The sequence below is a fragment of the Engraulis encrasicolus genome, chromosome 24, assembly GCF_034702125.1.
Source record: "Engraulis encrasicolus isolate BLACKSEA-1 chromosome 24, IST_EnEncr_1.0, whole genome shotgun sequence".
In the NCBI taxonomy this organism is placed as follows: Eukaryota; Metazoa; Chordata; class Actinopteri; order Clupeiformes; family Engraulidae; genus Engraulis; species Engraulis encrasicolus.
In genome coordinates, this window is record NC_085880.1 from 8,936,222 (window position 1) to 8,949,721 (window position 13,500).

General features: G+C 44.2%; 1 protein-coding gene across 3 annotated transcripts in view; it reads left to right on the plus strand.

The window, feature by feature from the left end:
* Positions 1 to 5,262, plus strand: part of LOC134441198 (nucleoprotein TPR) — a 72,464-nt gene extending 67,202 nt beyond the window's left edge. For 2 of the 3 annotated variants that reach the window (XM_063191392.1, XM_063191393.1), the window contains exons 25-33: positions 139 to 246; positions 401 to 478; positions 818 to 904; positions 1,183 to 1,274; positions 1,559 to 1,644; positions 2,033 to 2,102; positions 2,367 to 2,578; positions 3,245 to 3,343; positions 3,801 to 5,262. In XM_063191392.1, coding sequence (XP_063047462.1) covers positions 139 to 246; positions 401 to 478; positions 818 to 904; positions 1,183 to 1,274; positions 1,559 to 1,644; positions 2,033 to 2,102; positions 2,367 to 2,578; positions 3,245 to 3,343; positions 3,801 to 4,075 — 1,107 coding nt within the window. In that variant the 3' untranslated portion in view covers positions 4,076 to 5,262. The remainder of the gene's footprint in view (positions 1 to 138; positions 247 to 400; positions 479 to 817; positions 905 to 1,182; positions 1,275 to 1,558; positions 1,645 to 2,032; positions 2,103 to 2,366; positions 2,579 to 3,244; positions 3,344 to 3,800) is intronic. The other variant, XM_063191394.1, reaches the window with a different exon arrangement.
* The last annotated feature ends 8,238 nt before the right edge of the window (positions 5,263 to 13,500 follow it).

Sequence of the window (13,500 nt, forward strand, 5' to 3'; positions counted from 1 at the left end):
AAAGGATGTACATTTGCTGTTTACATACAAACACAACTAGCTTAATGATAGGCCAGTTGCAGTAGAGTTATGTGGCAAAGGGCTATGAAGAGCTCCACTAATATCTGTCCGTGTGTCTGTCTATGTGTTCCTCCACAGGACCTGCTGTCAGTTCACATGGGGCTGGGGGGCCCCTCTGGTCAGTCCCAGCACTGCACTGAGGATCAGGGCTACATGACCATCACTGGAGGCCGCTGTAACAAAATGGTAAGTGCCGTAGCTTTTTTTGCACAAACGTGCCCGTTCACTCTTCGCTGAAAAAGATTCAATTAGGCCTACATCACAACAACATGGCTATAACTAACATGACTGCGAGCCTTAAGTAACATATTATAAGACTTGATCATTTGTTTATCTGCAGAATGGGCAGAAGCCAGAGTTTCCCTCCATGGAGGGCACACTGGAGAGGAAGCACAGACTGCAACCAGGAGGAAAGAAGGTGAGGTCATCCGGAAAGATTTCAGTTCCAAGCAACTGGACTTCTGAGACACAAAAGTATTAGTGGTTGTCAAACAGTGTTTGATTATAAGCAACTGGACTTGAAACACATTCTTTTCCACCCAGAGATATAACTTTCTTTCCTTAACATTGACCAGAAACCGATGAGGCTCCTCAGCTAAGGAACGGAATGTCTTTCAGAAGAAGTCCAGTTGCTTACAACTAAAGTCTATGGATAACACGATCTGGATGGAAGAGAGCACTCTATTTAATGTACCAAAAACTTTGAGTATATTGATGTGTGATGCATGTTATAATATGAGAAACTATTCACCCACAGGCACCATGTCGGACCTGGAACACGTACCACGCCATCCTGTACCGGCAGACACTCAGCTTCTATATTGACAGGAAGGACACATTACGGGTAAGCAATAACCTGCTGTCTTGTTCATTCATTCATTCATTCATTCATTCATTCATTCATTCATTCATTCATTCATCCATCGATTCATTCATTCGTTCATTCATTCACTCAATCACTCATTTGTTAGCTGGTTGGTTGGTTGGTTGGTTCATTTGTTCATTCATTTATTCGTCTTTTAGCCTGTGACGTGATTACAACATACTAGAGATACATCTACTTACAGTAATGTGTCACTTTTGAGTGATTTTGAGTTTTTGTTTTGTTCTTTAATTCCTCAGAGCTCTGCTTCCAGTCTGCCATTGAACCTGTCAGGAGCTGAGTGTGTCCCAGTACCAGAGTACGCCAAGAAGCCCCACTGCTTTAGCCTGAGGTAAGAAGCTCGCACACACGCAAGCACACACACACATACGTGCACACACACACACACACACACACACACACACACACACACACACACACACACACACACACACACACACACACACACACACACACACACACACACACACACACACACACACACACAGAGATGCACATGCATCAATGTCAAATGTAGCTAATGCAGTAATAATATGATGGGAGACATGACATGACTAATATTTTCATAATTTAATTAATTTACAAGGACTAATGCACTTCTTCACCCACTCCCAGGTTGCAGGATGGATCCGAGTACCTTCTGAGTGCCTCTTCACGCTTTATGATGAAGAAATGGATGCTGAGGATCCATGCAAACACAGGTAGAGCAGTGATATTCAACCAGTGTTACAGTAATAAAACGTCAGTTGTTGCATTGCAGTATGGATGTCTCTACAGTGTGTTTTCATATACTCCGTACATTTGGGGTTGCTATCCACGTTATATCATTTAGGAAGAGTGTAACAAATTATGAAACAATATGTAATATGAAGTACCTATACTGTCCCATGGGCTTAGGTTCATGGTTAGTGTTAGGCATGGACACAATAATATTCTATATATAATATATTAATATAATATTTATAATGCCCACTATTTTCTCCTTTTACTATTTATTTTATTATCACTGTGATTATTACAGCACAGTGTCAATGGTACCAGCACAAGAAGACATAAGACAAATAAAAATCTTGTTTTTTTTCCCCATAGGATCTGAAGATGCTGTCCCATCCATGCCTATGTTCTCCAGTGCCTCTCTGCAGGACGACTGTGCAATGATGTAAGACTCTCTCATATGTTACATTAGTTCTGGTGGGGGGTGTACTACCCTGTAGCCTCTTGCAGACATTACAGATGTTTGTGGTGTATGAAGCACACTGCATATTACAACTTGACCATTGCTTGGTTAGAAGATATTTCTTTTTTGTTTTGTTTTAAGAGCTGTGGTGTGGGTAGTTGCATATGGACAGTACACAAATTTGATTTAACATTCAGAGAATACTCTGGGACCAAATACAGACTTTATTGTTTACTTGTATTTCAGGGCCCATGCATCTTCCACTAGGTGCCACTGCAGAGGCAAATGCCACTGTTCAGGCCACGATGATGTCACGTCCTGCCTCCAGACAGGAACTTTGCGGCCCACAAATGCGACCCTCCTCCACAAAGACATCTCTCATCAGCTCCCCTTTTGGCTCCAGGGGAGAGGGGAGGATACCTCCACAGCTAGCCCTCCTTCGCAAGCAGGCCACGGTGGTGAGGCTTTGCCCAAAATTTTAGGGTTTTATTTTATGGTTTTGTGGCAAGTGGTTGGGTAAACATGTTTATTATTGTGTACGTATTTAATGGCTCAGGTGGTAGAGGAGGCTCAGCAACCAGAAGGTTGCAGGTTCGAGCCCCGCTATGCTTGACCCCATCGATGTGTCCTTGAGCAAGATACTTAACCCCAAGTTGCTCCTGGTGGCAGGGTGGTACCCTGCGTGGCAACCACTGCCACCAGTGGGTGAATGTGAGTGTTGAATGTTAAGTGCTTTGAGTGCTCGAAGGAGAGGAAAGGCGCTACTGAATGCAGCCCATTCACCATTTTTACCATAATATATAAAAGTTGAGAGGGAAAAGGCTTGATTAGGTGATATGAAGATAGCAGAGAGAAAGTAAATTGACATCAACTACAAAGCAGTGTTTACATAGCTGTCCATGATTGTTTGAACTTTTGAAAAAGGTACCCACCTGACGATTTCACATTTTTAGAGTGCAGTGCTTCTTAGATCCACTAGAGGGCAGTAGTAGCCCACCACTGTTACACACAGTCAGCACACTAAAGCTGCCTGCCTGTATTCATCTCTCTCTCTCTTTCTCTCTCTCTCTCTCTCTCTCTCTCTCTCTCTCTCTCTCTCTCTCTCTCTCTCTCTCTCTCTCTAGAAGATGACTTTGACCCTCTCAGAATAGGCCCTCTCTCGATTCACTCTCAGGACTGGCAGAGTGGGGGCAGTAAGCGCCGCTCCCACTCCTTCACCTCAGGTAAGCCCACTCACTCCTCTGGGACTCAAGTAACAAGGCAACACAATATCCACTGAATTGGTGCAAAGTGGTCTCAGCCACAGGCCTTCAGTCTGAAGTATAGGGTACCGTATCCCTGTACTTGCTATACTACTATACTGTACTTATCATAGTATAGTCTCCCACCTGGAACTGATGTTTTCAAGGACCCAGTCACCTCTTTGTAGGCAGACCTACAGTCTATAAGAGGATAGCAAATGTGTGGCTCATCGTCAAACACACTGTCCATTCATACAATTTTAATTTCATCTAGTTTGTCACAATGTGTTACTGTCTTAATAGTCATGCTGTCTGTGGCCATGTAGTGCATGTAACCACAATGGTTCACTGTCGTCTCGATTGTCCTTGTCTCATCCAATGACGGTTAACTCGTCATCCATAATTAATATATGGTCTATGACATCACCTCTCTGTCCAGCCACATACCAGCGCATCAGACCGGTGAGACTGCCCCCCTCAGGCGGGAGCCAGGACAGCGCCTCAAACTACTCAGTGACTCTCTTAATTGGAGACCAGCCCTCCTCAGTGTCCAGCAGCGGCAACACCAGTAGCACTACCATGCCAAAGAGGCCATCGATGTTTGGCTCCAGCGCACTGGAGCGCCCCCTAGAATTGCCACTGAGGAACTACGCCAGCCTGCCTCGTCCACGGAACAAATCCGTCTTCAAGAAATTCTTCAGTAAGAAGGAGTGAGAGATGATGTTGCAGAGAAGGGGCGCATTGTCATGGGTCCTTTGCCTCTATGACACATTCTCATGTGCAGAGCACTGATAGACTGTGTTTTGATAGAGATGTTTATTTGCTTCATATTTATGCTCTGAAAACATGGAGGGACTCAATTTCCTGTTTTCATTTTCTTTTCTTTTTTTCATTACGAGATGTTGTGTTTGCAGAGTTGCAAAATGAAAGACTTTCACTTTGTTTTTGTTTTGTTTTCTCACTCGAATTTTTACTTCAACTATCTTGACATAATTAACTATTTTTTTTGTATGTATCATTTCCTCAGTCCTGAGGTTTCACCATGGTTACCATGGTAATCAGACGTCTCCTGGTTTTGAAATGTGTTTTGTGTGTTGTTGGTGTGTGTGTGTGTTATTGTTTACATTGTATTTTTCTCTCACAGATTCTTCTTCTTATTCTAAAGAAAACATAATTCAAACCACAAACCGCCAGTCTGTCTCGCTTGAGTCGTGTACACACTGTCTGAGTTAAGTTCTCCTTAAAGGCTGAAATTCCAACTCGGTTGGCTGAGGCTGCCGTCATGACTCGATGCTTTTACTGTGATGGTATCAGCGACAGTTTTTAGAGTTTGTGTCATTTCCAGCTAGTGCCTCACGAGTTCTCCAGCATACTGTTGTATAGTAGGCTACTACACGATTGTCTTGACTCATTCAGATGTGGTTTTATATGTATTATTTTATTTCCCCTATCTGATCAGAATACCCAGCGGTCAAACACATTAGAAAATCAAAATGTGGCTCACAAAGCAAAACAAACAATTCATTTCATTCATTGCTGTGTGTGTGTGTGCGTGTGTGTAATCTTAAATCACATCAGCAAAGTCATTCTTTATTACATTCATCACCACCACAGCTTCTGGACACACTTGGTCAAGGAACACACCAGGCTTTCTGTGGACACACAGCAGCTAACCACTGGTGGTGAGTGCTGTTCAACAGGACAATCACAGCAGACAGACCACAGGAAGCCATGTACAGTACTCTATGTCACAAAGATTGTCCTTTTGTCCCGTTTTATTTTTTATTATCTATTTTTGACAGTTTGATACTGTTTGTTTCTTGTGTTTGTATAATATTGATAACTCTGGTAACTGTCACTGCACAACTAATATTTGTAATAAATCGATATTTTGTTTGAGAGATGCATTTCTGTTTCATTATGTTTTCCTACGGTTCAGCTGGACAAGTGTACGTCTTAACACTTGGTGCAGCACGGAGTCAAACAGAATTGTGATCTGCTCTGTTCTTCTCTGATTTTGTTATTGTGTGTGTGTGTGTGTGTGTGTGTGTGTGTGTGTGTGTGTGTGTGTGTGTGTGTGTGTGTGTGTGTGTGTGTGTGTGTGTGTGTGTGTGTGTGTGTGTGTGTGTGTATTTGTGCATGCATGTGTGTGTGTGTGTGTGTGTGTGTGTGTGTGTGTGTGTGTGTGTGTGTGTGTGTGCCATGTCTTACTGATACAAATTGGCTCTCACTGAGCTAAATGAATCAGGAGTGGTACGGATGCCTCGTGTCTGGAGCCCTTGCCCACATCCACCCACCTCCAGCGCTCTCTCTCTCTCTCTCTCTCTCTCTCTCTCTCTCTCTCTCTCTCTCTCTCTCTCTCTCTCTCCTTCTCTCTCTCTCTCTCTCTCTCTCTCTCTCTCTCTCTCTCTCTCTCTCTCTCTCTCTCTCTCTTTCTCTCCTGGCCCCTTAGGCACAGGGGAAAGACTTCACACAGATGGGATTTCAAAGGCCCTGATTGAATTTCTATTGTCATATAAAACTTACAGAGCGAGAGAAAGAGAAAGAGAAAGAGAAAGAGAGAGTTGGGGGGGAGGGGGGGGGGGAAGCGAGGGAAGTTGATGTGGTTTTTTACAGGCACAATTCTGTAAAAGATTAAATGAAATCCCCAAATTCCAAATCCTGCACTGCTCATTAGCCCTGCTGAGTATAATGCACGGATGAAGTGATTTATTGCTCCACTTATCCCCCGAGATGGGGAGAGCGAGCATATCTGATTGGCTGAATACCTCTGTTAATAGCACTTAATGTATGACACAGTCATGGGTAGTGTCCTGTATAGAACTTTGCTCCGCATGCCCATGGAACCACGTGCAGTGATTTTGCACATGAAGCGGATAGTATGGTAGAGAATTATTTTATGTATATGAAATCCTACATTGAATATATGACCCATAAATACGTTTTACATTCCTGAAAGCAAATGTCTGTTGCGGCAAATGCAGGCAGACGGACATCTCGGCAGTGAAAAGGAGAAATAATAATAATAGTAATGTTCTGCTATGAAACAATGTATGCTTGGCTTTCGCTATATAGCCTATCATCCTATGGCTCCGGCTTTTACAATCATAATATGGGCATTAGGAATGCATTAAGTACTTATGCACACCCCATATTATACAATCCCTCCTCCACCCTCTATCTATCTGTATGCAGCAGTAGCAGCAGTGCAGAGCCTAAGCTAACCTATATATTCCTGTCTGCTAGGAAGAGATTAGCAGCAGCCACAGCCCTCAGCAGCAGTGAGCTGAGCTGCACATCACCATCTGCCACATTCACATCACTTTTGACTGACAGTCAGTCACCAGCGGATCAATGGGAGTCCCAGTGCCAGACTTGACTGTGTATGGCTGGGTCAAAGATTTTTTACACTCTGGCTCATTCCATGCCAATTCACTTGCCAGGTGACCCCTCTACTGATTTTTCAGAATTTCAAATGGGGTTAACCAATCCCCACACTTCCATGGATTGTGGTATTCATGAGCTGTCATCAGAGGTTGCAGGATGAAATTGTGCCCAAACCTCCTAAAAAAAGTATATCCCAGTGATCCCCTAGTCCTCTGAGGGCCAGCTGAATCTTTGGGACCCCTGAATTGCACTGATTTACATATCAGCCCCCCTGGCTGCCATATCAGAATGGCCCTAGTGCGTTTGGTTGAGGCAGATATAGAGAGAACCACTGACAATGGGGCCCCTCATTTTAGTGCATATCACTGTTAGCGATATTATCCTGTTTCTAAATATTATTATTTTTCCAGAGGTCCAAAACCCTTGTGTTGAATGATATAACAACACCCTTGTGTTCATCACACTACAAGGCTTGCCACCTCTGTCTGACAAAAAACCTGGACATTTCAATATCTCTCTAAATATCTGGGGATAATTCTGATCCCTGCTATATACCAATGTCAGGAGATGGCCAGATGAATCTGCCAGATCTACCGGATCCATTGACGCCCAGGCTGATAACTGGACCTACACCAATGAATCTCTAATCTTTGTTGAATTCTGTTTAAATGAAAACATCTCTACATCATACTTCTTTCTCTCAGTCTTTCTGACTGAAACGAATTTGCAAAACAGAATGCCTAAAACCCAGCAAACCATTTTATGTGCCAGTGTGCCACTAGAATGATCCCACAGCCTTAAGCCGACACGTACAGTTCAGGGGGTAAGCCGGTCGCTCAGGGTTTTCAACATCACCTCACCTCTGTATCCACCATCGGGTGCACTGCATGGACATGTCACATCTGGGTAAAGGGAGCATTAATCACACCACACCGCTGTGCTCCATTACCTCAGGAGTCGGACATCCGGTACAGTGTACTGTATGGGCATGGTCTGACTCAGCAGATGTGGAACTCACACACAAAAATAAATAAATAAATAAATAAATAAATAAATAAAGTGTAAATCCAACACTTAGAGACTAGGCAAGGCTGGACAGGGCTGAGACATTAGAGTGGGCATTTTTAATCAAGATTGGTCCACCGGGCATTGGGAAAGACAATGGAGCCTTTGACAAAATTTTAGTCATCTAGTATCAGCTGGTTTGACCCTGACAGTCAATTTTATTAATATCTGACTATCTCAAAGAAGCCCGATGAAGAAGAACTTTCACACTCGGTCTTCTTGTAGGCACTGGTGTTTAGGTGTTGCATCAACATGGCACAGTTTATTGTTAAGGCTTACACCGTCCACAGAACGGTGAAAAAAAAATCCATTCTATAGGCCTATAATAAAATAAAACAGTGAGTGCTGGTGCCAAACATGAGTAATGACTCATAAAAGTAAAGGCCTGAAGGACAAATGAACCCCTCCCACACACACACAGACACACACACCTACTTCCCCAGTTAGCTATCCTGTGCACCATTGTCTCTCTCTCGCTCTCTCTCTTGCTCTCTCTCTCTCTCTCTCTCTAAACCAGGTAAACACATACACGCACGCACGCACGCACGCGCGCACGCACGCACGCACGCACGCACGCACGCACGCACACACACACACACACACACACACACACACACACACACACACACACACACACACACACACACACAGGGTTGCCACTTTATCCACATGTATGAGTCACAGACCACTGCTGGGACAGCTCCCCTATGCTGCACACAAAGTCACAGCTTCACCCATGCTGTCAGAGTCACCTTCACATTCAGTCCTGGCAAGAGAAACTGACTCTTATGGACAAAGGGGTTAGTTGCTACAGACCCAGGCACAGGGGGCAGAATTGGGTCTACATTACACTGTATAGTATTGAGTGGGGGAGGGGGCTTACAGATGACTTTGTCCCAGGCCCAGCTAAAACTGTCACACATAAATTATGTAAGCCTCTTCTGGCAGACAATACATGCTGTGCCGTGTAAAAGAACTAGTTCCTACATCTGCTTCATTGGGTGTTATCCACAGTGAAATCTTAGATACTCAATTGATCTATTTGTTTAAAAAGGATGCTCAAGACTATGCATTCTATGTGTTTAGTATTATGACATCACAATAGAACATGTGATGTCGTAACATTCTTAAAGCTCACAAATTGCTGAGTGATCATTAGTCACATTTCAGAGACAGCAAACAGACCATTTCATGGCTTATCTTCAATTCACTTCAATTTTTACATCACGACTTCATTGAATATGGTATGTAGCAAATCTTTCTTGAGATTTAACAATAGGTATTTAATAGTTATTTTAAACACTTGTAAAGAGGTTCAACTCAAAGAGGTAAATGTGATACAACTGCAATGTTGGAAGACAATGTTCATTTCATATTATCATACTGTATGTGTATATAAACTTTAAAGATAGATTTATGTCAGATGTACAATGTTTTTTTTTTTAACAAACTCGTCAAAACTTAGTCTTTGTGACTGTCTTCTAGGCCTATTTAATATTAAGATACATCTAGTAACTGATCTGTTTATAAGTCACTAAATGGTCCTAGAAAGGTCCTAAATATATTGGAAGATATGCTACAGCAGGGGTCCCCAAACTTTCTGGGTCAGAGGGCTACCAAGGGCTACCTGAGGGCTACTGAGAGCTACCCGAGGGCTACTTTTGTTCAAAATCCTCTACTGTTGTCTTGACATCATTGCCAAATCACACTAGATTGAATGATAATTTGTTTATAACTTATAAGGAAATATTCTTTATAGGCTAACTTATAATATTCTCATATTTACTGTAAATTAAGAAAAAGCATTAACTGTGACTAAAATCTTGTTGTCGTGTTTATTAACATCCTTGGTGGGCACCTCAGAAGCACCTGGAGGGCTACTTTGCGCCCGCGGGCACCACGTTGGTGATGCCTGTGCTAGAGCAATATTATCCTAATAGATGTCTTAGGTCCTCAGAATCTCATCTACTGGTTGTGCCTAGGGTCAAATCCAGACAGGGTGACAAGGCATTTAGTCATTATGCTGTCAAATGCTGGAACCAGCTTCCTGTCCAAATTAGAACACCTCCAACAGTATCTTGTAGTTCATCCTTTTTTAATGCATTACATTATAAATGCACCTTGACACATTTTCATCTATGCAAAGCAGACAAGATAAAGTAATAAAGACATGCGTCTACTGTTATCAAGTAGATTTAAACATGTCAGTAAGAGAAAGTATTGTGTGTGTGTGTGTGTGTGTGTGCGCGTGTGTGTGTGTCCGTGCATGAGTGTGTGTGTGTCTTTGAGTGCACGCATATCCAATGTGTATCTCTGTGTGTGTGTCTGCTCCTGGCAAAAACAATTAACGTGCAAAACCTAAAAGGGAAAAAAATGCCAGCTTTTTTTCTTTCTTTTTGTGCCCAAGGCTACTCTTAATTTGCCAGTACTGCCACAGATGGATGCGCTGAATACAAGATTCCACCCCTCAAGGTCTCCAGTTACCTCTTATCCACAGCTGAGCTCAGCTGCCTGCTTGCATGCCTAGACTCCCTCTTGCCTCTCCTCTCCTCTCTTTTCTTCTCTTCTTGCCTCTCCTGTCCTCTCCTCTCCTCTCTTCTCTTCTTTTCTCGTCTTGCCTCTCCTCTCCTCTCCTCCCCTACTCTCCGTGATGCACTGCAGATGACCCTTTCACCTCCAGTAGTGCGTGGGAAAGGCCGGAAAGCAGGAGGGAGGAGGAGGGGAACACAGGTGAAAAAGTCAGGCAGAAGTGTGTGTGTGTGTGTGTGTGTGTGTGTGTGTGTGTGTGTGTGTGTGTGTGTGTGTGTGTGTGTGTGTGTGTGTGTGTGTGTGTGTGTGTGTGTGTGTGTGCTGTACAGGGCCGCTGACAGCTTTTGCTGGGCCCAGGACAAATTTATCTGAAAGGGCCCCCTGTCTAATACATACAATGTAACTGGGACCCAATTCTGGGCCCCTCATCTCCCTTTTAGTTCGTAGGTCTGGCGTCATCCTGACCTCTCTCTGTGTTGTGTGTGTGTGTGTATGTATACAGTTTGTGTGTTTACAGCCACAGCTGGAGATCCACTGTCACCTTTATGTTTACAGCCCTCTGCTCTGCCCCTCCACCTCATACCCTTTCTTCATCTCTCCCTCCCTCCTCCTTCACTCCCTCTCTCCATTTATCTCCATGCTGCATGGGGTCTCTCCGTTGGTCGGCTTTGATGCGAGACTTCAAAGGTGAAACCCAACACCGCTGTTTTTACAGGAGCTGGTGGGGACGGTCAGTGGCATCATGGCCCTCTGTGGTGGCGTTGCTATTGTATGCTCAAGTGCCTGGCCAATGGTCAGGACCAGTGTTGCCAGAGGTATCTGTTCAAATGCCGCCGAAAAGGTGCTCAAAAACTGCCAAGAGGCGCTAAATTCTGCCAAATTTCAACAAATTGCATTTATCTCTATGGGCATAAAACCCATTGCCGTTTACCCACAGGTGGCCATTCCAAGCAGCCCAATTGGGCGGGTAACCGCCCAATCTGGCAACACTGGTCAGGACTCAGGGCTAGGATGGAGATAAAAGCCTCTTGCATTGCGGCCACTGGCTGCAGTGATATCACCTTACACGACTACTTTTAAGATGAATGCCTGTGAGCTTAAGAAGTGAGTGTTTACAACACCTCTGTGAACCATTGTGGAATGTTTTCAAGTCTTATTTAGGATTTTTTGTAATCTCCATGGTAACAATTGAAGGTTTAAGAACTGAAACAAAAGTTGGCGCCACTGGTGTGCTTCCACAAACAGTTTTAGGATTAAAGGCTTTTTTAGAAGCAGTGTGGTGTCACAATTGCCACTTTATTTCTGCTATTTGACTTTTCTTTCGGTCCGTTGAGTGGCTACTCACCAAGTGAACAGAGCAGCTCAGCAGGAATGATGTTAGTCTGTACTTTAAAAAGATGTAACAAAAGGTAAGCTGATTGGCAGCGGGTTAAAGGTCAGTGCTACGCTGGAGGGTCTATTTTCCTTCCTGGCGTCAACTTTCTGCATGAAATACTAAGCTAATGTGTCTATAGTATATTGATAAGATGTGCAATATTCATCATATGAACATCTATGGATTGGGCAATGCCAAATGCCACATACAAACATCTGTATAAATCTTTTGTTTGCTGTTAACCATCAACTAATTGGAATCGTGATGTTTTATCCTGAAGGATTGCACATACAGACACTACTACGTAACTACACTAAATAAAATAAGTTATGAAGAAAAATATCAACCACTCTCCTTCGCACATATCCCCAAACTGCTATACTTCTACTCCTGCAGATTAAACTAGCCCCTGGATCAAACAGTTTATCGGGCAATATGGTAGTACGCAGTGAGGGCCCTTTCATGGGAGTGGGGTGGGCAACTGGAGTGGCTGCTAAGCTTCCACTCCTCTGCTCCTGCCTGCTCACCAGCAGCGAGCGCGAGTGTAGCTCAGTGATATGGAAATCAGTCTGCATGCCGCCCAATTCATTTCATTGTGCCCCACTCTCCTCCCCCCTTCCCCCTCGCTCACCCTCTAAGCTCATTCACCAAAGCCTTTTCTCTAAAGTGTCCCGAAGAGAATTGCTAGCGGTGGGTGCCATTGTAGTGTACACATATCAGGCATTCAGGGGGATCATGTACTCCACAGTTCCCCTCCCACCCCTTCATGCACCCCATTCCCATCCCCACCCGATCCTCCATCACCAGCCCCAAGTAGGTCTACTATACAGCCCCCTACCACTTTTCATCTACACCAGTGCTTCTCAAGCTTTTTTTTAAACAAATGCTCCATTGGCCTCATCATAAGCCTGCCAACGCCCCCTTGACCTCATCATAAGCCTGACAATGCCCCCTTGACCTCATCACAAGCCTGACAAGCCCCCACCCCCTAGTATTAAAAAAATTAAACAGGACTAATGTCCCCCAATGGGAACTAAGCTTTGCCCCCTCTAAGCTGTATCCTTCTCAAAGCCCCCCTAGGGCACCTCAACGCCACCTGGGGGACTGTACCACCCCTGTTGAGAAACACTAATCTACAACCATGCCTCCACCCCCAGCTTCATCCACACCCTTTATCCTTCCACTGCCCACCCTCCACCACCAGCCCCATACCCACTCCTCAATCAGTCATTCAATCCCCATGTAGGCCCACAACACCACTCCCCCTCCCACCCTTCACCCACCCACATCCCTCCATCCCCACCTCCACCCCCACTCTTTATCCCTCCATACCCCACCCCAGCCTCTGCCCCATCCCTTACCCTGCAGAGGCCCCTTAAGGGCCTTGCCATCTGTATTCATGGGCAAAAACATGTTGATGTTTAAAGGCGGGAGAGAGAGAGAGGGCCCCATGGGAGCCCAGATAATCACCGCTTGGAGATTTCTGTGAGCTCACAGATAGAGAAGACTCATGAAATAAATATATATCTATGGTTTATTATCTTCCCCTCTTTGTGTCATATCAGTCACACACAAACCCGTGTGGAGGTCGTTTTGAAAAGGGACTACAAATCGGGCTCTTAGAAGTTGCATATAAGAAGCCTTGGTTGGTAAGCATAAGCCTTCTCTATTTATGCTGACAGATGGGCAGTGCTTGGCATATAACATGATTTGAAAGCGAATGCATGAATTGAACATGAAATATGAATGGCTTTGGACATTGAAGAGCAAAAGGGCGGTGGAT